This window comes from Aotus nancymaae, unplaced genomic scaffold (assembly GCF_030222135.1).
Source record: "Aotus nancymaae isolate 86718 unplaced genomic scaffold, 86718_ANA_hifiasm-v0.15.2.pri h1tg000003l, whole genome shotgun sequence".
NCBI classification, from domain to species: Eukaryota; Metazoa; Chordata; class Mammalia; order Primates; family Aotidae; genus Aotus; species Aotus nancymaae.
Window position 1 is genome coordinate 55,879,477 of NW_026988414.1, and position 24,131 is coordinate 55,903,607.

At 34.6% G+C, this 24,131-nt stretch overlaps 1 protein-coding gene across 12 annotated transcripts in view; it reads right to left on the reverse strand.

Annotated features, from left to right (window-relative positions):
• Positions 1 to 24,131, reverse strand: part of CCDC171 (coiled-coil domain containing 171) — a 408,737-nt gene that overhangs the window by 152,252 nt on the left and 232,354 nt on the right. For 9 of the 12 annotated variants that reach the window (XR_010344271.1, XM_064381348.1, XM_012453490.2 and 6 more), the window contains 2 exons: positions 11,503 to 11,648; positions 9,031 to 9,085 (listed from right to left, as the gene is read on the reverse strand). Coding sequence is in view for 10 of the 12 variants with exons in the window: in XM_064381348.1 (XP_064237418.1) it covers positions 9,031 to 9,085; positions 11,503 to 11,648 (201 nt within the window). In the remaining 2 variants the exon portion in view is untranslated. Of the gene's footprint in view, positions 1 to 6,481; positions 6,604 to 6,771; positions 6,851 to 9,030; positions 9,086 to 11,502; positions 11,649 to 24,131 lie in introns of those variants that run through there. The other 3 variants (XR_001107639.2, XM_012453491.2, XM_064381364.1) reach the window with 3 other exon arrangements.

Below are 24,131 nucleotides of genomic sequence, written 5' to 3' on the forward strand. Positions count from 1 at the left end.
TATGTTTGGTTTGTAACTCTTCTTTTTGTCCTATAGATTTAAAAGACAACTATATAAAACACTCATTACAAACAATGTTGATGGACACACAATATATAAGGATGTAATTCGTAACAACAGGAAGAGAAAGGATGAAGTTATATACAAGGATAAACTTTTAAATATAATTGACACTACTTTGACATTAATTCAAACAAGACTGTTATGAAATAAGATGTTAATTGTACCACCACAGCTAACACTAAGAAAACAACTAAAAATGTATAGCAAAATAAAAGAGAAGGGAATAAAAAATGGTATACTACCCAAGATCTATCTAATGCAGAAAAGAAGTTCTAGTATAGGAACTGAGGAACAAAATAGATACAATACATGTAGAAAAACATGGCAGATGTCCTTCATTATGACAATTACATTAAATGTAAATTGATCAAAATATCCAATTAAAAGTTAGAAGTCAGCAAAATGAGTGTTTTTAAAAACATGATTCATTTTACACTGTCTGTAATAGAATCATCTTAAATACAAAGACACACATAGGTTAAAAGTGAAAAGACAGAAAAAGATATCCAATGCAAACAATAAACGAGAGCTGGAGTGTCTACACTAGTATCAGACAAAAGACTTTAAGATCAAAATTATTGCAAGAAACAAAGACATCATATAACGGCAAAAGAGTCAATCCATCAAGAAGAATATGACAATTTCCACATCACTTCAAAATATCTGAAGCAAAACTGACCAAATTGAAAGGAAAAAGAGTTCAACAATAACATTTGGAGACTTCAACATCATACTTTCACTAATGAATAGGACACCTAGACAAAAGACAATCCAGGATTTGGAAGACCTGAACATCTTAAACTAACTAGACATAACACACATACAAAGAACACTCTACCTAACAAAAGAATACATATTCTTTTAAAATGCACATTTAACGTTCAGCAAGACAGACCATATTCTGGACCATACAACAAATTTTAACAAACTTAAAAAGAATAGAAATCAAACAAAGTATTCAATCCATATAAAATTAAATTACAACTCAATAGCAAAAAAAACTTGTGGAAAATTTCCAAATATTCAGAAACTAATCAGCACTCTTAAATAACAAATAAGTCAATGAAGGAATGATAGAAATTAGAAAACACTTTGAAATTGATGAATATAAAAACAATATAGTAAGTTAAAACTTCTTGGATGCAGTGTAAGCAGTGCTCAGATGGATATCTATAGCTATAAATGTCTACATTAAAAAATAAGAAAGATCTCAAATCAATAACCTAACCTTCCAACTTGGAGCAGTTAAAAGACAGAGAGAAAGAGCAAACTGAATCCAAAGCAAATAGAAGGAAGAAATAATAAAGTTTTAGAGCAGACATACACAAAACAGATAACAGAAAAACAATGGAGCAAATCACGGAAACCAAAAGTTGGACCCTTAAAAGACAAATACTTTTGACAAGCTTTACCTAGGCTGACGAAGGAAAAAGTTACTAAATTAGTAAAATCAGAAATAGAAATAGGGGCATTACTACTAAACTTACAGAAATAAAAACAACTATAAGATAATAAGCAATTGTATATCAACAAGTCAGATAACTTAGATAAAATAGACAAACTCCTAGAAACACACAAACTACCAAAACTGACTGTAAAAGAAACAGAAAATCTGAGTAGATTTATAACAAGAAAAGAATGAATCAGTAATCAAAAAGCTTCCAGATAAGAAAAGTCCAGACCCAGAAAGTTTCACTGGTGAAATCTGCCAAATATTTTGTTTTGTTTTGTTTTGTTTTGTTTTTTTATTGTACTTTGGGCTCTGGGGTACATGTGCACATCCTGCATCCTCAGGATTGTTGCATAGGTACATACATGCCATGGTGGTTTTCTGTCTCCATCCTCCCCTGCACCATAGCCTATATCAGGCATTTCTCCTGGTGCTATCCCTCCCCATCTTCTCCACCTGCTGGCTGTCCCTCCCCTCCGCTCCCCTCCACCCCCCACCCAGCCCTGTGAGTGTTGTTCCCTTCCCTGTGCCCAAGTGTTCTCATTGTTCATCACCCACGTATAAGTGAAAACATTCGGTATTTGGTTTTCTGTTCTTGTGTCAGTTTGCTGAGAATGATGGTTTCTAGGACACGAACTCATCGTTTTTTATGGCTGCATAATATTCCATGGTGTATATGTGCCACATTTTCTTTGTCCAGTCTATCATTGATGGGCATTTGGGTTGGTTCTAGGTCTTTGCTATCGTAAACAGTGCCGCAACGAACATACATGTGCATGTGTCTTTATAATAGAACAATTTATAATACTTTGGGTATATATCCAGTAATGGGATTGCTGGGTCAAATGGAACTTCTATTTCTAGGTCCTTGAGGAATCGCCACACTGTCTTCCATAATGGTTGAACTAATTTACACTCCCACCATCAGTGTAAAAGTGTTCCTATTTCTCCACATCTTCTCCAGCATCTGTTGTCTCCAGATTTTTTAATGATCGCCAATCTAACTGGCATGGGATGGTATCTCAATGTGGTTTTGATTTGCATTTCTCTAATGACCAGTGAGGATGAGAATTTTTTAATATGTTTGTTGGCTGCATATATGTCTTCTTTTCAAAAGTGTCTGTTCATATCCTTTGTCTACTTTTGAATGGGTTTGTTTTTTTCTTGTAAATCTGCTTTAGTTTTTTGTAGATTCTAGATATTAGCCCTTTGTCAGATGTGTAGATTGCAAATATTTTTTCCCATTCTGTTGATTGCCAGTTCACTCTAATCATTTAATAAATGGTGTTGGGAAAACTGGCTAGCCATATGCAGGAAGCCGAAACTGGACCCCTTCCTTATATCTTATACAAAAATTAACTACAGATGAATTAAAGATTTAAACATAAGAACTAACACCTTAAAAACCCTAGAAGAAAACCTAGGCAGAATTTACAACGAACTAAAACAGATTTACAAGAAAAAAACAAACAAGCCCATTCAAAAGTGGGCGAAGGATATGAACAGATACTTTACAAAAGAAGACATACATGAGGCCAACAAGCATATGAAAAAATGCTCATCATCACTGGTCATTAGAGAAATGCAAATCAAAACTACATTGAGATACCATCTCACGCCAGTTAGAATGGCGATCATTAAAAAATCTGGAGACAACAGATGCTGGAGAGGATGTGGAGAAACAGGAACACTTTTACACTGTTGGTGGGAGTGTCAAGTAGTTCAACCATTGTGGAAAACAGTGTGGTGATTCCTCAAGGACCTAGAAATAGAAGTTCCATTTGACCCAGCAATCCCATTACTGGGCATATAGCCAAAGGATTATAAATCGTTCTACTATAAGGACAAATGCACACGAATGTTCATTGCAGCACAGTTTACAATAGCAAAGACCTGGAACCAACCCAAATGCCCATCGATGACAGACTGGACAGGAAAAATGTGGCACATATACACCATGGAATATTATGCAGCCATCAAAAACGATGAGTTCGTGTCCTTTGTAGGGACATGGATGAACCTGGAAACCATCATTCTCAGCAAACTGACACAAGAACACAAAATCAAACACCGCATGTTCTCACTCATAGGCGGGTGTTGAACAATGAGAACACATGGACACAGGGAGGGGAGCACTATACACTGGGGTCTGTTGTGGGGGAGTCAGGGGGACAGTGGGGGGGTGGGGAGTTGGGGAGGGATAGCATGGGGAGAAATGCCAGATATAGGTGAAGGGGAGGAAGGCAGCAAATCACACTGCCACGTATGCACCTATGCAACAACCTTGCATGTTTTTCACATGTACCCCAAAACCTAAAATACAATTAAAAAAAAAAAAAAAGAAAAGAAAACCTAGGCAACACCATTCAGGACACAGGCAAAGGCAAGGGCTTCATGACTAAAACACCAAAAACAATGGCAACAAAAGCCAAAATAGACAAATGGGATCTTATTAAACTTAAGAGCTTCTGCCAAATATTTGAAGAATTAACACCAATTCCTCTCAAACTCTTGAAAAAAAATGAAGAGAAGGGAGCACTTCCTAACCTATTCTATGAGGTCAGTATAACTTTGATCCTAATTCATAAATAATTCTAGGTAGTACAAAACATCAGTAGGATGAAGGAGGGGAAGCACAACATGATTATCTCAATTGATGCAGAAAAAGAAAAGCATTTGACAAAACTCAACACCTTTTCATGATAAAAACACTAAAAAAAACTAGGAACAAAAGAGGACTATCTCAAACTGATAAAGAGTCTACGAAAAAATCCACAGCTAATATCATGCTTAATGGTGTAAGACCAAAAACTTTTCCCTTAAGATTAAGAACAAAGCAAAGGTATCTGCTCTCAATATGTCTATTCAACACCATACTGGATGTTCCAGCCAGATCATTAGATAAGAAAAAGAAACTAAAGACATCCAAATTAGAAAGAAATAAGTAAAACTATATTATAGATGACGTAATCTTACATGTAGAAAATCCTAAAGAAGCTACACATGCACACAAAAACGACTAGAGCTAATAAATTCAGCAGTTACAGGAGACAAGATGAACATACAAAAATCACTTGTACTTCTGCACACTAACAGTTAAGAATCAAAAGTTAGACTTAAGAAAACAGTTCCATTTAAAATAGCATCACAAATTATAAAATACTTAAGAATAAACTTAACCAAGAAAATGTATAACTTGTACACTAAAAACCACAAAACATTGTTGAAAGAAATTAAAGAAGATCTAAATAAGTAGAAAGACCTTCTGTGTTAATGAATTGCAAGACTTAATATTGTTAAGATAGCAATACTCCCCAAATTGATCTATAAATTCAACATAACAGTTTTCAAAATTCCATTGCCTTCTTTAGCAGAAATGGACAAGCTGATCCCAAAATTCACATGGAATTTTATGAAAGAACTTGAATAGTCAAAACAATCATGAGATCTCAAAATCTCACACTTCTCAATTTCAAAACTTAATAGAAAACATAGTCATCAAAACTTTGTGGTACTGATAAGAAGAAAGACATACAATTCAGTGAAACAGAATTGAGAGTCCAGAAATAAACCCATACATCTATAGTCAACTGATTTTTAACAAGAGTACCATGACCATTCAATGGGAAAAGAATAGACTTTTGAACAAACGGTGCTGGAATAATTGGATTGCCAAATAAAAGAATGAAGTTGGGCCATTACATGATACAATATATAAAATCAATTTTATATGGACTAAAGACCTAAATATAAGAGCTAAAACTATAATTCTTAGAAGAAAACACAGGGGAAATCTTCATGACTTTGCATTTGGACATGGATTCTTAGATATGAGGCCAAACACACAAGCAGCAGCAAGAAAAAAATATTAGACTTCATCAAATAGTAAAACTTTTGTTCATCAAAGGACGCTATTTAAATGGAAGGTAAAAAGACAACCTACATAATGGGAGAAAATGTTTTCAAATCATATGTATAATAAGATTCTAGTATCCAGAATATGCAAAGAACTTTTAAAACTCAACAACAAAAAGACAATCAACCCAATTTAAAAATGGGCAAAGCATGTGAAGAGACACTTCTCCAAAGAAGACATACAAATAGTCAATAATCACATGAAAACATGCTCAACATTGTTAGTTATTAGGGAAATGCAAATAAAAACCATAGTGAGATACTACGCAATAGCCACTAGGATGGCCATTAAAAAAAATGGAACTAACAAGTATGAGCAAGGATGTGGAAAAATTAGAATGCTTATCCATAATGGTGATTTAAAATGGTGCAGCCACTGTGGAAAACAGTTTTGTGGTTCCTCAAAAAGTTATCATAGTATTATCATATGATCCAGCAGTTCCACTCCTAGCTACATACCCAAGAGAAGTGAAAACAGACCTTGAAACAAAAATTTTTACACAAAATTTCACAGCACTATTCATTATTCATAATAGCCAAAAAGTGGAAACAACCCAGTGTCTATCAGCTGATGAATGCATAAACAAAATGTGGTATAAACACGCAATGGAATATTATTCAGCCATAAAAGGGAATGACATATCAATACATGCCACAACATGAATTACCCTTGAATAAATTATGTTAAATGAAAGAAGCCAGACATCAAAAACCATATATTGTAGTATTCCATTTATATTAAATGTCCAGAATAGGAAAATCCAGAGAGACAGAAGGCAGGTGTTTGCCAGGATGTACAGGAAAGGGATATAAGAAATAATTGCTTCTTGGGTACTGGGTTTCTTTTGGAGTGATGTTAATGTTCTGGAATTAGCTGTAATGGTTGCATATACTGAAAACCACTGAATTGTGCACTTTAAAATGGTTAAACTGGTGAATTTTTTTCAAAATTCTCTTTTCAGAAAAAGTTCAACAGTTTTGGATTTTCCAGAAAAAATAAAAAGCAGCTAAGATTTTAACTCAAGAGAGAAGGGTGTGTTTTAAAAAACCCACCTCACGAAAAGTTGTGATGATTTTGTTTCTTCTTGCTCTTGTTTTTTTTATCTCCAATAACTTGAAATTGGCTCCCACTAAAAGAGTGCCTTTTAAAATTAACTTCTGACCTGCATTAAAAACTGGCATAAATAAAAATATATATTTAAATGAAATTAATACAAAACTTAACACTTCTTTGAAAGAAACCATATGTTTTTAACTAAAATGACTGACCTTCCTTTTAAACAGTAGTTATAAGTCCCAAATGGAATTTTGAAAATAATATGTAATCAACTGTTCTGTGTAATACAGTTGTAGTATTTGAAAAGTTGAATGAAATGTATTGCTTAAAAACTAACAAGTATAAATAAAATGGAGTTGTTTTTCCTAAAAAAAAAAAAAAAGTTCAGGTTAAGTTCCTTAACATGCAAAAAAAGAAAAAATGTCTGCATGAAAACAAGTTTCTTCTATTTGATTATTGTGTCAGAAGTTAGCATTAAAATTCAACTCAGCAGGTAAAACTTAGTTTTATTCTAAAATAAATGGTACAAACCTTGAAAACACATGGGTTTAAAAAAGTAAGAAATATAAATAATCATACTACTTTACTATGCACAGTAAACTTTGCTAAAGCGTTTGGATGTATCCGTATCCATTTTTACCACCCCATGGAAGAGCCTGGACCCTCCTTCTGTACTCTTCTTTGTTTCATCAAAGACAGTAAAATGCCAATGGAAAGTCCAAGGTGGCTAGAAAAATAAACCTGCTGAACTCTGGCATGAAAACAGGTGGGCCTGCATCTTCCTGAGAACTTCAGAGGACTCTCTGGGCCACCTCCTTATCATTCATTCATTTTCACGCATACCTCACAGAAAAAAGAATTAGCCCCAATTATCATTTGCCTTTCCTCGGTTTTCACTTAATTGATAACTTTAAAATCACTGTATTAATAGAATTTTCTAAAGACATAAATTAAAATAATTAACTATTAAATCTGAAGAGAGAAAAAGCCATAAAGCAAAGGTAAATCTACAATGGCTATAGGCCAGTTTTACAGACAGCTTTCTTTCCATATGACACCAGAATCAAAGATGAACTACAACTGAAGAACTGTATGATTATAATCATCCTGCTGCAGTCAGTCTTTATTATATTTAAACAATATATTTTGCCATTTTCATAAGAAAACAAGGTACAACATTTAACATTTCATATTGATGATGGTTTTTCTCTGATGTCAAAATTCATTCCCCAAGTTAGCTGCTATCTAACTTTTTTTCTCCAACTAGGATGATGAAAAAACAATTGGATTTCAAAATCACATTAACTATATAAAAGGGTGTGCCATGTATACGACATAATTGAGTTTTCTATCCATCAAGTTCAAAAAATATACCAAAGATGTCTCTTTCACTGCAAATCTAAATTCCAGATTTGTGGCACATATGAATTTAATGTGACTATATTTAAATTATACTGACTAGCTAAACTTTTTCAAATGGGGAGGGGGGAGAAATCATAGTTTCAAAGAAGCTTAGGATATAGCACTCAGATTTTTTTTTTTCAAAATACTTTTGTTGATAGGAAATAATGCTGGTCACTTTCAAAATATAAAAGGATACAGAGGCTAATTGTTTTTAAAATGTTAAAAGGTATTCATTATTAGTTTGTTAATTTTTATATAATATGCCCTTCAAAAGGTTAATTTTAGGGTACTTTAAGTGATTTATAAAATGATATACATAAGCTAATTGATTCACAAGGTTATTCTAAATACAATTCATTCATAAATTCCATATATCTTTAAAGTACTTGATGTTTACATTTCCAATTAGTTGTCTATCAGACAGTAGCAGAAACACATGAATAACATTTCTCTACTCTTGAACAGTGAAATAATGAACACATCTTTCAATGTAGCATGGAGTGCTAACAAAATACATGGTCAGTAAATATGATATGTTTTTAGTAATATCATAATACTTTTATAGCTGTTCAGCACTACAAATTAAAAGTCAGAGTTTATCATACAGAAGTAATTAAATTTGAAAACAACAGAATATATTAAATAATTAAATTTCTACTTTAAGAACATATTCTTACAAGTAAGAAAGAAAATTTCAATTTGAATAACATTACCATCTAGTTTACATGTATGAGTATTACTAAATAAAGTACATGTTTCTCTCTATACATATATATAGGACCCTTGGTTTAAGAGTGGTAAGAGGTTAGACAGTGTGGTCAAACGTTTTATCATTATGAGACATGAAAGAATCTTAATGACCTCTGTTTTGTCCAGCAAAGACCGCAAATAATTCCAAGTGCAATTACACCAGTTTGAGGAAATCATTACTTTCATAGTTTTATCAGGTATATAAAGTGAATTCTGAAAAAAGCATTCAATATAGCACTAAGTAATGGAAATTTCCAGTCATCTGCAAAGCATCCTTTTGTTAATTTATTTTTTAAGTTACAAAAGGAATTACAGTACTTTGTGGTTAATAAAAAATAATGACTAGGTGTCATGATACAAACTGAACAATATTAAATAAAAATTACAGTACCTTGTGAAGCGAATTTTCTACTGCTCTCATGTGATTAGCAACACATTCTTTGTCTCTAGAAAAAATAAAAGAAAGATTAAGTGTCAGTAAAACTCAAACCTTATTACAACTGTTACACATTTTAGTATAAGTCACTAGTGTCAGTAAAACTCAAACCTTATTACAACTGTTACACATTTTAGTATAAGTCACTAGTATTAAAAAATAAGTGTCTGGGGCCAGGCGCGGTGGCTCACGCCTGTAATCCCAGCACTTTGGAAGGCCGAGGCAGGTGGATCACAAGGTCAAGAGATCGAGACCATCCTGGTCAACATGGTGAAAGCCCGTCTCTACTAATACAAAAAATTAGCTGGGCATGGTGGCGCATGCCTGTCTGTAATCCCAGCTACTCTGGAGGCTGAGGCAGGAGAATTGCCTGAACCCAGGAGGTGGAGGTTGCGGTGAGCCGAGATAGTGCCATTGCACTCCAGCCTGGGTAACAAGAGCGAAACTCCGTCTCAAAAAAAAAAAAAAAAAAAAAAAAAAGTGTCTGATATCATTGTTCTTTTATTTTTTAAATTTATTTTAACTTTTTTAATTTTGATTTTTGAAGTAATTGTTCTCCTTTAAAAAGTAAAAAATTAACCATATTCACTGACATATTTCCACATTTAACTCATATCTTAAATTTTGTTGCCTGTCCTAAATTGGGGTAGGAGAGAATAAAAAGGCAAAAAAAGTGAAAAACAAAGAAAAAAATCATAATTATATTATTGATAATTTAAAACGTGCTGTAAATGGTAAAACATTATTCTTTCATTTCTAATGAAAAAGACTTTTAAAATCTTAGCAATTGGTATATATAATAAATAACCATACTATGCAAAATAATATTTTCCTTTCTACACAGTCTTTTTATGCTATAATAATTATACAGAAATCTCCTCCATGACCTGTCTAGGAATATGCAAAGTTACTAGTTTCTCCTATCAACCTAGTATATTGAATTTACCTTTCATAATGAAATAAAAAGTTTGAATGAAAATATTAAAGATAAAAATCTAATTGTAAATTGAAATTGAAAACTGTAAATAATGTATTAGTTCTCCAGATTTCAAATTAGCTTTCTTTAGTTTTATAAAAACATGTGCCCATGGTCACAGATCATACACATGTCAAAATACTGAATTAGCAGCAATGTTTTGAAAACACAATTTGAATCTGAAGGTTTAGCCTGTTTTCATTCATCTCAGAAATTTCTCAGTGCTGTAAGACTCACTGGAAATTACCTGAGCTAAGCCTCTCATTTCACATGATGAAACTGAGACTGAATAATAACAACAAAAACTGATTTAGTCAAACTTAAATTTTAAAAAATGACAAATACATATACCTTATATGGTGGTGCAATGTTATATAGTTTTACAATTTTCAAAAAAACCATCAGTGGTTATTCAAATATGCCAATATTTTGGACTTGTGTCAATTGATGTTTTCATTATGTTTGAGCAATGTCACAAACCCAGTGGCAAAGCTTATGAATATCCTAAGATTGCAGATTCCTTGTTCAGTGATTTATACACATTCTGCAGTTTACAGACTATATTCATATTTGATGATATTTTGTGCTTGTCTCAAAAAATGTTTAATTAACATATATATTTTTGCAAGTAAAGAAATTCAGAAGTCTAAATTTAGAAAACATTGAGTTTATCAAAATTAGATGTTTCTTTAATCCTTAAAAATAGATTTTCTTTAAGCCATGTGTTGTACAAAGAACTATCTTAAAGTATTCCATGAAATTTGATATGAGGAACAAATAAAAAATGCCCAAGAGAACTGTTCAACGTGAACTTCATAATGTATGTCAACTTGGTTACCTGGTTAAAAAAAATAGGAAAAACATTCTCATCCCATTTACATAGTTGTCTACTCTGAAAATTACATTTTTTCTACTTAACATATTAGAATATAAAGCATAAAAATTAAATGAGTTTTCCATGATCAATGTGTTTTTATTGTATTTTTAAATGCTATGATACACATGCTGATTGTACACTAACATTTCTTTATGAAAATATTACTCACAATATTAGTATATAATAATATATGCAGAGCAAAATTTTGGGGACAGTGGGGCAGAAGAGGACAGGAATGTATAACATAAGATACTATGAAAAACTTTTAAAGAGTCTCACATTTCACATTAATAAAACATAGTTTCTAACATGTAACACTGTAACAGAGCCCAAAATAAGCATAATTAGCAGTTATACAGAGTTTATACTTTTCTGAGGTTTCTCAATAAAATATACATGTAGTATGTTGAGTTAAGAGTTTTCTTTTTTGAGGATATATCAGAGAATTTCAAAGAAAGACAGCTGTACTTTTGTTTTCTAACACTGTATTATCCAGGGCTAAAACCCGGAGCATGAAAGTAAGAATTGATCTTTTGTCTGTTTTAAGTGATCTCCCCAAGGTCCAAATGCTCACTTGGCTGCCATGCGGAGGGCACTCTCTGCATCATGGATGTTCTCCTCCAGTCGACGCTTGTCCTGCTCCAGCTGGGTAAGATGTCTATTGAGCTGACGCAGAGATTGATCTTTTCTTCTCAGCTCCATCTTTGCCTCGGAGAGACTCTGCAAGCAGACAGAAAACAGAGTTACTTGTCAGCCCTGATAATTAACTTCAATTTATGCCATAGGCTATTAAACAAAGAAGAATACAGACTGACTGAGAAGTAGACTTGGGTCATTACACATCAAAGTTTAACAAATTTTCTGCAAAAATTTTATATACTTACTAATTAGAAATGATAGAACTGATACCATTTTGGCAAATGTTTGCTTACAAAATATAGTTCTATTTTTTTTTAATTCTGCAAGGCAAATAAAGTGCATTCTTATTAAAAATATGATTATAAAAATCTCAAGTTGTATTTTCTTTTAATGAAAAAATAAAGATTTCAAGGTAGAAAGCACATGAAAGTTAGAGTTAATTTTACTCTAAATAGAACTAAAGAACTATCGTATGCCCAAACTATGCATGTGATTGAGAAAAAGGTAGACCAGGATAGCTATAAGAAAATGGTGAACTCAAGATTAAAGAGTACCACTACTATCTTCATAAATACATAGTTAGGTAGCTATGGGTATTTCAGCAAACAAACAAATTGGACTCCAAAATAAAATTCACTTGCTTCCCTGTAAATAACTCTCATGTCAAAGATAGCAACACAACTATGATAACATGCTTTAACTAATAGAGAAAGTTATAAATAATACTTGCATGCAGAATTATTTGTGTTCTATAAATGTTTTCTTAGTCACAGAAGTACAAAATATGTTAATTTATATTTGCTAGCTACTTTAATCTGAAATATTTATTTAGCGCAAAAATTTCATGATGCAATTGTGCAACGTTATCTTGAAGGCTTAGAATCAGAAGCTCACAAATGAGAAAAGTATTTCTAAACTTCACTTATAATTCTAGGATGCAAAATAGTACAGGGATCAGAGGATCATTTAGCACTAAAAATCTTCTTACTCTTTTGCCTAAAGAATTTCTAGAATAAGCTTATCAAACAGCTTTTGACTAAATTTGTTGGACGGTGAGCTAAATAACTGACTGCATACACATAATTTTTTCTTCTTGCTTAGTTTAGCCCCACATTAACATCCATACTGTGCTTCAAAAATCTAGTAAAGAATAAACAAAATGTTATAATTTCATGTTTAAAACCCTTCTAATAGTATTCTTTTAGTGCATTCACAATGGGTAGTATTAAAAAATTGAACAGTATAAAAAACTCAAGCTGCGTACATGCTAAACCAATTAATTCACTCTAAATGCTGGTGAATCAAAAGCCATCATCAGTTAAACCAGGTATTTTTAAATGTTAGAAGTTTTAAAATTCAGTCATTCACTTTTCAAATAATCAAGTTACTATCAAACAAATATAAATCAAAAAATTAAACAAACTATGACTACTTATGAGACACTGTATTTTGTTTTAAATCTTCACTATTAACAGATCTTCACAAACATTCCACCATGAAAATAGTCACTGATTCAAAGCAACTTTAAAAAGATGGCAATGAATACATTTTTAAAACCACGCTGAACCTACTAATTTTGTGCCAATGCTAACATAAAGGCACTAAAGCATCATGAAATTTCTTTATTTAAAAAAGTGAAATCCTTTTAAGTTCCTTTTAAAGTCAGCATTTCTGACATCTTTTAAGCAACATAAAATTCTATTTTTCAGATATGAAGATCAAACTAATCATCCACCACCAGTTATGCATAAAGCTTGAATTCTTTCAACAAAAACAATACATTTGTGCCAGTCAATTTGAATTCTTCTGCTTAATAACTCCTATGACTAGAGATGCCTATTTGTGAAGGGACTATCCAGCATTCAGTATATTATCCCCAACCTTATCGAGATTGAAGCTTGCTGATCCAATCTCAGGGAATCCATGACTGTGTAATTATCATAAACCCACACTTGACTTTTCAACAATCCTATCATATACTTTCAAAGAAGATATAACTCATAACATTAGAATTTCTACAACATAGCTTAATCTTCTCGTTTCCATTCTTTCATTTTCATGTCTCAGGGACAATGACAGGAGTCATCAAACTCTTCTAAAGCTTACACTATTTCAGGGGCATAGAAAAAATACAAAAAGTGACATAAACAAAGTTATATAATCCATACTTCCTTGAATATGAAAACAAATAGATAATATAGTTTTTTGGAAAAAAATCATAATTTTATAATTTATAGACCTGGAATTCTCATTTGAAAGAGGTGAATGACATCATGAAATACATCAGTGGGCCCTAAGATTGATGGGGATGTGTGTAAAACACCAAGACATAAAACATGATTCAAGAATATGTCTTTTCCCTAATACATAACCTTTTTAAATAACAAAGACAGAATATTTAAAAATTCTAACACTGAACTTTAATTAAAGAAAAATATATTTGTGTATATATATTTACATATATATATACACATCACATATACATTTACAAATATATATCCATATATCACATATATAGTTTTAAATTCTGCTTTTCTTTTCTCCTGTTCAGATTGATCTAATTAAAACCCATGATAAACTTTATGGACTCTAATATTTCCAACTGAATGACTGAAACCAAGAGGGTGAGCCTCTAGGCAGCAAGGCAACAATGATAAGCAGCAGGTTAGCCACTAATTTCTCAACCAGGGTAGATTGTGAAAGTGTGATGTTCTGATATCCAAGAAACTGTTCAGGAGAGAATAGGATAAATCAAGTTTAATAACTCTGCTCCTAATTGTTCCCCCAATGCTCAACTCTAATTACTTGGAGAACTCTCCTGACTGTCACCTGATATTAAGTTGTTGGAGGCTGAGCCTGGAACAGCAAGATAATCAATAAACATTTAGTGGGAAGAAGAATGAAGATCCTGTTAAGCAGTGGGAACCTGCAGCACCCAAAGCCCTTCTGCTCATGAGAAAACCTATGGGACAGCCATAGTGATTGCAAAGCAATAATCCAAAGCACTGTTTTTAGGCCTTGAGGCCTTTAAGCAACAGTACATTTGAGGAAAAAAGGTTAACGCGGTCACCCTAATTACAGCCCACTTTCACATACTTCATATATAAGTGAAGACAAGCCAATTAGGTAGAAAGGAAGATAAGGGAAGTTTTATTTGTATACTAATTAAACCCCTGATGAAATTAAAGGAAAAACATACAGCTCTGTAATTGTGTCTGAGAAAGGTCACTTCAGGTTCAGTTATCAGAACAGCACAGCCTTGAGATATTTCACTTAATCCACAATACAGCCCTCATTTTGTACTCAGGTCTTAATATTTACCAAAAAAAAAAAAAAAAAAAAAAAAAAATTCAAAGCCTGATACTGAATTTATCTTTAAACAGTGTTGTGAACAATTTTAACTCTTATAAAGTTAAGGCTAGATATGATAACAAGAGTCTTTTAAAAAGCAGAAAAAATATTCTACCTACACAAGAACCAATGTTACAATATTATTTATCAAAGATTTCCAGTTTTCATTTTAAATCCAAAATGTTTTAAAGCAAATTTTTACAATGGTATCCCAAAATGACTGCATTTCAAAACTTATTATATATTATCTTTATTGCATTTCTTTTTAGATAATGATGTCATCGCTTACCTTCATTTTCTCAGGTAAGGAAGAAAAAGCTAATGCTTTCACTTAAATACTCCTATAAGAAAATATTTGCATCTTATTGTTTCCTGAAATGGTCATGAAAAGGAATTTACTACTAATGAAAGATGGCAGGAAAAGTACGGATACAAAGAAAGTAGTCAAGTATAGGAAAAGCTTAGGAATAGAATACATGGTAGATATGAATATTAAATGACCCACACATTTTTTAAATGTATTTTTTCTTGTCTATAGTTTCTGAAGTTTCTATAATAAGCATGTTTTACTACTAGATAAGAACAAAAATTATTTTAAGTCATATATAATTTTATATTTCTAAAGTTTTCAAATGTTTATTAAGGCTAATAATTTTTAATCAATTATAAAATAAATTAAAATTCTATTACTTCACACCCATGAAAACATTTTGTGCAATGAAATTTTTTTTAATAACAACTTTATTGAGATATAATCCACATATAAACAATTCACTCTTTTAAAGTATACAGTTCAGTAGGTATTCACAGAGTTGTGCAACCATCACCAGTGGAGGTCTTTTTTGAAGTAAAATTATTTAGAAAACAAACCTTATCAAAACAATGTGGCTATATAAAAATAGTATCTCTCATTGTTTCAGCAAAGTCTAGTTGAAAACTGTGTAAGACATAAAAAGGGTATCATTCTGGTTAGAAATTGTTTCTGAAATAAAAAAATTATGAAATGAATTCCGTGAATTGGAATATTTAATTAATAAACGTGGTATAATATAAACGTTAATATTATCTTAAAGGATACGCATATCTCTTCAACTAATATTTCTGGATGCCAAGTGAGTCACCCAACATAGTTCTTTCTCATAAGGGTACAGTACAGCAGTGATTTAGACCATTAGGCCGCTAGGAAGACCAAGCCCCAGGGGATATTGCTTTTATAGATTTTTTTTCGTCTAATGGGAAATATCTATGGATCTACATTCCTACACACTAAAAGCTAATGGCTTATTCAATTTGGTATAAAAAGTTAGTCATACAAAATGAAAGGCAAGACAACAACACAAGTGTTATAAGAACTAGGCTACATTTCCTTAGTCAAGGGGAAGAAATATAACATTTAAAGAAAAATAAATTTATTGCTGTCTGGCTGTTCCTTTAAATAAACATCTCTAGATTGCAATAAATTTGGTTTAAAAGTATATTAAAATTAAAGTTTGAAAAGGAAATAAGGCTATCTTCAGCCCTATTGTAACAATAAAACAACTAAAAAATTATAATTATCAATAATTAATTAAATATTTGCTAAGTGGACCAAACTGTGCAAGTTGCCACAGAAACTATAAACATAAAATGATACAACAACCAAATTTACAATGGAGCTGAGTAAGTTAGGAATGAAACTAAAGAATAATATTTTTTATAATAAAGCCAGAAAATCTCTAAGATAAACAATTAGATAAATTGCAATAATAATAATAATAAAAGATGTTGGTATCTGGTACAATTTATATTTGAATAAATTTCAATATTCATATCCTCTATTTTATATAGGGAATTTAAATACAAAGTTATGTAATTTAAAGTAATCTTCCTTAAGAATACTGTCATTGGATGGCCGGTTAAATCCAGCTCAGGATTGCAGCTCCGAGTGAATGTGCAGAGGGTGAATGGACGCCGCATTTCCAGACGGATTTTTATTGCCCACAGACCAGGAGATTCACAGGCGGAGGAGCCCCACGGGTCGCCAGCGCGGCTGTTTTGGCCGGCGCGGCTGTTTTGCCTGCGCCCCGGTGCAGCCGCACCCAGTACAGAGTAAACGGGACTGTGTTCCCACTTAGCCAGCAAGGGGAGCTGAAACAGGGAGCCAGGCCAGGAGATTCCCAGGCAAAAAAAGCACCACGAATCTCAGAGCCGCGGTTTCAGTGGTGCAGTGGGTCGCCGCACGGGAAATCACACAGATCCCAGCGCCTATTCAACAGGCGACCAGGACACCTGGGAGAGGGCCAACCGTTCAACGAAAAAATAAAAGGCTCTGAGGCAGGGAGCCAGGAGATCAGGCCCGGCTGGTCCCACCCACACAAAAACAAAAACAAAAACAAAAAAACAGTAATTGGAAACGCTTTGGGTTGAGAGTTTCACAGCAAGTACAGCTGAACCTGGGATGGTCCAACTCTGTGGGGGAGGGGCGTCCAACATCACTGAGGCAGCCTGCCATTGCTGCGGCAACCCGCCATTACAGAGAAAGTCCGTGATTACAGAGACTGGCCAACATTGCGGAAGCAGCTCTAACTACACCCATATAAACAGGACTGCAGGGAAGTTCACACGGCAGCTGGGCAGAGCCCACAGCAGCTCAGGGAAGCCTCTGCAGGCTGAGAGTTACTAGGCTGCTTCCTTGTGGGCAGGGCAGCCCTGAAGAAAATAAAAGGCAGCAGTACAGCGGAAACTCATAAAGCCCTAACTCCCTGGGACAGAACACCTGGGGGAAAAAAAGGGGGGTTTATGAGTTCTGCTGATGCAGACTTAAATTTACCAGCCCAGCAGCTCTGAATGAACAACGGGGCTCACAGCTCAGCACCTGAGCTAATATAAAGGACTGTTTCCTCAAGTAGCTTCCGACCACCGTATATCCAAAGAGTCACCTCATAAAGGAGAGCTCAGACTGACATTTGGCAGGTATCCTTCTGGGGCAAAGCAGAAGAAGAAACTAGCAGCAACCTTTACTGTTTGGCAGCTGCTGCAAGTGATCCTCAGGCAAGCAGGGCCTGGAGTGGACCTCAGCAGTCCTACAGCAGAGAGGCCAGACAGTTAAAAGGAAAACTAAGAAACAGAAATAACCTCGTCAACAACAAACAGAATGTCCACTCAGAGACCCAATCAGAAAGTCAACAACTACAAAGCCGACAGGTGGATAAATCCACAAAGATGGGAAGAAACCAGCACAAAAAGGATGAAAACACCCGAAACCAGAACACCTCTCCTCCTACAAGGGATCACAACTCCGCACCAGCAAGGGAACAAGACTGGATGGAGAATGAGTGTGATGAACTGACAGAATCAGCCTTCAGAAAGTGGGTAATAAGATATTTCTGTGAGCTAAAAGAACACGTTCTAACCCAATGCAAAGAAACTAAGAACCTTGAAAAAAGATTTGACAAAATGCTAATGAGAATGGACAACTTGGAGAGGAATATGAGTGAATTGATGGAGCTGAAAAACACAACACAAGAACTTCACGAAGCATGCACAAGTTTCAACAGCCAAATTGACCAAGCAGAAGAAAGGATATCAGAGGTTGAAGATCAACTCAACAAAATAAAACAAGAAGGCAACATTAGAGAAAACAGGGTAAAAAGGAATGAACAGAGTCAACAAGAAATATGGGACTATGTGAAAAGACCTAATCTACGTTTGATAGGTGTACCTGAATGTGACGAAGAGAATGCATCCAAGCTGGAAAATACTCTTCAGGATATTATCCAGGAAAACTTCCACAACCTAGCAAGGCAGACCAATATTCAAGTCCAGGAAATACAGAGAACACCACAAAGATATTCCTCTAGAAGAGCAACCTCAAGGTACATAATCGTCAGATTCACCAGGGTTGAAATGAAGGAGAAAATGCTAAGGACAGCCAGAGAGAAAGGTCGGGTTACCCACAAAGGGAAGCCCATCAGACTCACAGCAGATCTCTCAGCAGAAACCCTACAAGCCAGAAGAGAGGGGGTGCCGAATTCAACATCCTTAAAGAAAAGAACTTTCAACCCAGAATTTCATATCCAGCCAAACTAAGCTTCATAAGTGAAGGAAAAATAAAATCCTTTGTGAACAAGCAAGTACTCAGAGATTTCATCACCACCAGACCAACTTTACAAGAGCTCCTGAAAGAGGCACTAAACATAGAAAGGAACAACCAGTACCAGCCACTCCAAAAACGCACGAAATGGTAAAGAGCATCCACACAATGAAGAATATGCATCAACCAACGGGCAAAACAGCCGGCTAGCATCAAAATGGCAGGATCAAATTCACACATAACGATATTAACCCTAAATGTAAACGGACTAAATGCCCCAATCAAAAGACACAGACTGGCAAATTGGATAAAAAGCCAAAACCCATCAGTGTGCTGTATCCAGGAAACCCATCTCATATGCAAGGATACACAAAGGCTCAAAATAAAGGGATGGAGGAAGATTTACCAAGCAAATAGAGAGCAAAAAAAAGCAGGAGTTGCAATTCTCATCTCTGATAAAATAGACTTTAAAGCAACAAAGATCAAAAGAGACAAAGAAGGACATTACATAATGGTAAAAGGATCAATGCAACAAGAAGAGCTAACGATCCTAAATATATATGCACCTAATACAGGAGCACCCAGATACATAAGGCAAGTTCTTAATGACTTACAAAGAGACCTAGACTCCCACACAATAATAGTGAGAGACTTCAACACACCATTGTCAATATTAGACAGATCAACAAGACAGAAAATTAACAAGGATATCCAGGACTTGAACTCAGACCTGGACCAAGCAAACCTAATAGACATTTACAGAATTCTGCACCCCAAATCCAGAGAATATACATTCTTCTCAGCACCACATCACAACTATTCTAAAATTGACCACATAATTGGAAGTAAATCACTCCTCAGCAAATGCAAAGGAACGCAAACCATAACAAACAGTCTCTCAGACCACAGTGCAAACAAGTTAGAACTCAGAATTCAGAAACCTACCCAGAACCGCACAGCTTCATGGAAAATGAACAACTTTCTCCTGAATGTTGACTGGATAAACAATGAAATGAAGGCAGAAATAAAGATGTTCTTTGAAACCAATGAGAATGAAGACACCACATACCAGAATCTCTGGGACACATTTAAAGCAGTCTCTAGAGGAACATATATAGCAATAAGTGCACACATGAGAAGAAAGGAGAGATCTAAAATTGACACTCTATCATCAAAATTGAAAGAGCTAGAGGAGCAAGATCAAAAAAACTCAAAACCTAGCAGAAGACAAGAAATAACTAAGATCAAAGCAGAATTGAAGGAGATAGAGACACGAAAAACCCTTCAAAAAATCAATAAATCCAGGAGCTGGTTTTTTGAAAAGATCAACAAAATAGACAGACCACTAGCCAGATTAATAAAAAAGAAAAGAGAGAAGAACCAAATAGATGCAATAAAATATGATAAAAGGGATATCACCACAGATTCCACAGAAATTCAAACCATCATCAGAGATTATTACAAACAACGATATGCACATAAACTAGTAAACCGGGAAGAAATGGATAAATTCCTGGACAGTTGCCTCCTCCCAAGCCTAAACCAGGAAGAAGTCGAAACCCTGAATAGACCAATAACAAGGTCTGAAGTCGAGGCAGCAATTAAGAGCCTACCACCCAAAAAAAGCCCAGGTCCAGATGGGTTCACAGCCGAATTCTACCAGACATACAAAGAGGAACTGGTACCATTCCTTCTGAAACTATTCCAAATAATCCAAAAAGAGGGAATCCTTCCCAAATCATTTTATGAGACCAACATCATCCTGATACCAAAACCTGGTAGAGACTCAACAAGAAAAGAAAACTACAGGCCAAAATCCATGATGAACATAGATGCAAAAATCTTCAATAAAATACTGGCAAGCGGATTACAACAGCACATCAACAAGCTTATCCACCATGATCAAGTAGGATTCATCCCGGGGATGCAAGGCTGGTTCAATATACGCAAGTCTATAAATGTAATTCACCACATAAACAGAACCAAAGACAAAAACCACATGATTATCTCAATTGATGCAGAGAAGGCCTTCGACAAAATTCAACAGCCCTTTATGCTAAAAACCCTCAATAAACTAGGTATCGACGGAACGTATCTCAAAATAATAAAAGCTATTTACGACAAACCAACAGCCAATATCATACCGAATGGGCAAAAACTGGAAGCATTCCCTTTGAAATCCGGCACTAGACAAGGATGCCCTCTCTCACCACGCCTATTCAATAGGGTACTGGAAGTTCTAGCCAGAGCAATCAGGCAAGAAAAAGAAATAAAGGGTATTCAATTAGGAAAGGAGGAAGTCAAACTGTCTCTATTTGCAGACGACATGATTGTATATCTAGAAGACCCCATCATCTCAGCCCAAAATCTCCTGAAACTGATAAGCAACTTCAGCAAAATCTCAGGATACAAAATCAATGTGCAAAAATCACAAGCATTCCTATACATCAATAACAGACTTAAAGAGAGTCAAATCAAGGACGAACTACCATTCACAATTGCGACAAAGAGAATAAAATGCCTAGGAATACAACTAACAAGGAACGTAAAGGACCTCTTCAAGGAGAACTACAAACCATTGCTCAACGAAATAAGAGAGGACACAAACAGATGGAGAAACATTCCATGTTCATGGTTAGGAAGAATCAATATCGTGAAAATGGCCATACTGCCCAAAGTAATTTACAGATGCAACACTATCCCCATCAAGCTACCAATGACCTTCTTCACAGAACTGGAAAAAAACACCTTAAACTTCCTATGGAACCAAAAGAGAGCCCGCATAGCCAAGTCAATTCTAAGCAAAAAGAACAAAGCGGGAGGCATCACACTACTGGACATCAAACTATACTACAAGGCTACAGTAACCAAAACAGCATGGTACTGGTACCAAAACAGAGATATAGACCAATGGAACAGAACAGAGGCGTCGGAGGCGACACAACATATCTACAACCACCCGATCTTTGACAAACCTGATAAAAACAAGCAATGGGGAAAGGATTCCCTGTTTAATAAGTGGTGTTGGGAAAACTGGCTAGCCATATGCAGAAAGCAGAAACTCGACCCCTTCTTCACACCTTACACTAAAATTGACTCCAGATGGATTAAAGACTTAAACATAAGACCTAACACCATAAAAACACTAGAAGGAAACCTAGGCAAAACCATTCAGGACATAGGCGTAGGCAAGGACTTTATGACCAAAACACCAAAAGCATTGGCAACAAAAGCCAAAATAGACAAATGGGACCTAATCAAACTCCACAGCTTCTGCACGGCAAAAGAAACAGTCAATAGAATGAATCGGCAACCAACAGAATGGGAAAAAATTTCTGCAGCCTGCCCATCTGACAAAGGGATGATATCCAGAATTTACAACGATCTAAAACAGATTTACAAGAAAAAAACAAACAAGTCCATTCAATAATGGGCGAAGGATATGAACAGATACTTTTCAAAAGAAGACATACATGAGGCCAACAAGCATATGAAAAAACGATCATCATCCCTGGTCATTAGAGAAATGCAAATCAAAACTACATTGAGATACCATCTCACGCCAGTTAGAATAGCGATCATTAAAAAATCTGGAGACAACAGATGCTGGAGAGGATGTGGAGAAATAGGAACACTTTTACACTGTTGGTGAGAGTGTCAAGTAGTTCAACCATTGTGGAAGACAGTGTGGCGATTCCTCAAGGACCTAGAAATAGAAATTCCATTTGACCCAGCAATCCCATTACTGGGTATATATCCAAAGGATTATAAATCGTTCTACTATAAGGAAACATGCACACGAATGTTCACTGCAGCACAGTTTACAATAGCAAAGACCTGGAACCAACCCAAATGCCCATCGATGACAGACTGGACAGGAAAAATGTGGCACATATACACCATGGAATATTGTGCAGCCATCAAAAATGATGAGTTCGTGTCCTTTGTAGGGACATGGATGAATCTGGAAACCATCATTCTCAGCAAACTGACACAAGAACACAAAATCAAACATCGCATGTTCTCACTCATAGACGGGTGTTGAACAATGGGAACACATGGACACAGGGAGGGGAGCACTATACACCGGGGTCTGTTGGGGGGGAGTTGGGGGACAGCGGGGGGTAGGGAGTTGGGGAGAGATAGCATGGGGAGAAATGCCAGATATAGGTGAAGGGGAGGAAGGCAGCAAATCACACTGCCACGTATGCACCTATGCAACAATCTTGCATGTTTTTCACATGTACCCCAAAACCTAAAATGCAATAAAAAAAATTAACCTCTGATTCTATATGCATTGGATAAATAAAATAAATGAATAAAAAAAAGAATACTGTCATTTATTGTTTTCTAGTAATACCTACACTAGAAGGTAGGTGACATATTTATAAACCGAAGCTGAAGATCAAATAACATACCCACTTTCAGGGTTAAATAAATGGCAGTCCTAGTTAGAACTCACATGTCTAGTAAGACAACAGATGTTAAGGTATCCTATAAACTGTAAAAGACTACATAAATGTAAAAGGCACAATTAATATAATTATACTTCTACATGTAATGTCATTACATAGCGTTCTTTAAATCTCTACCTATATATGACAACTTATGAGTTTCTGTATTATTTCTTTCTCATTTATTTACTTACAAATACACACACAAACATTTATAATTTTCAAAATTACTTTATCACACTTGAAAAAGATAAAAGGAAATTAACAAAGAAGTGTAAAATACGTTACTTTTATACATAGGCCATGTGACAGATGATTAACAACAAATGGGGCAAATGGGCAATGAAAATTCAACTTAAAAATTTCCAAGTATGCTATAAGATTTTGTTGTATAATGCCTCATGATTATCGGTACCATATTCTCACATATGCCTTGAAAATATCTTCCTAAATGGTGTCAATATAAAATAAAAAAGTTAACTCTTCCCAGCAAACTAATTCAAAGTGATTAATAATAAAATATAATGGAATAAAAAGTATCCTTATAAAAGTATTCAAAATATATCGAATGCTATTGTTCTAAGCCTCACATATAAAGCACAAAACTCTTTCTGATAGACTAAATGTATTAACTAACAGTGAAGTGGGAAAGAAACAGCTAAAACACATTTTAAATAACAAAAAAAG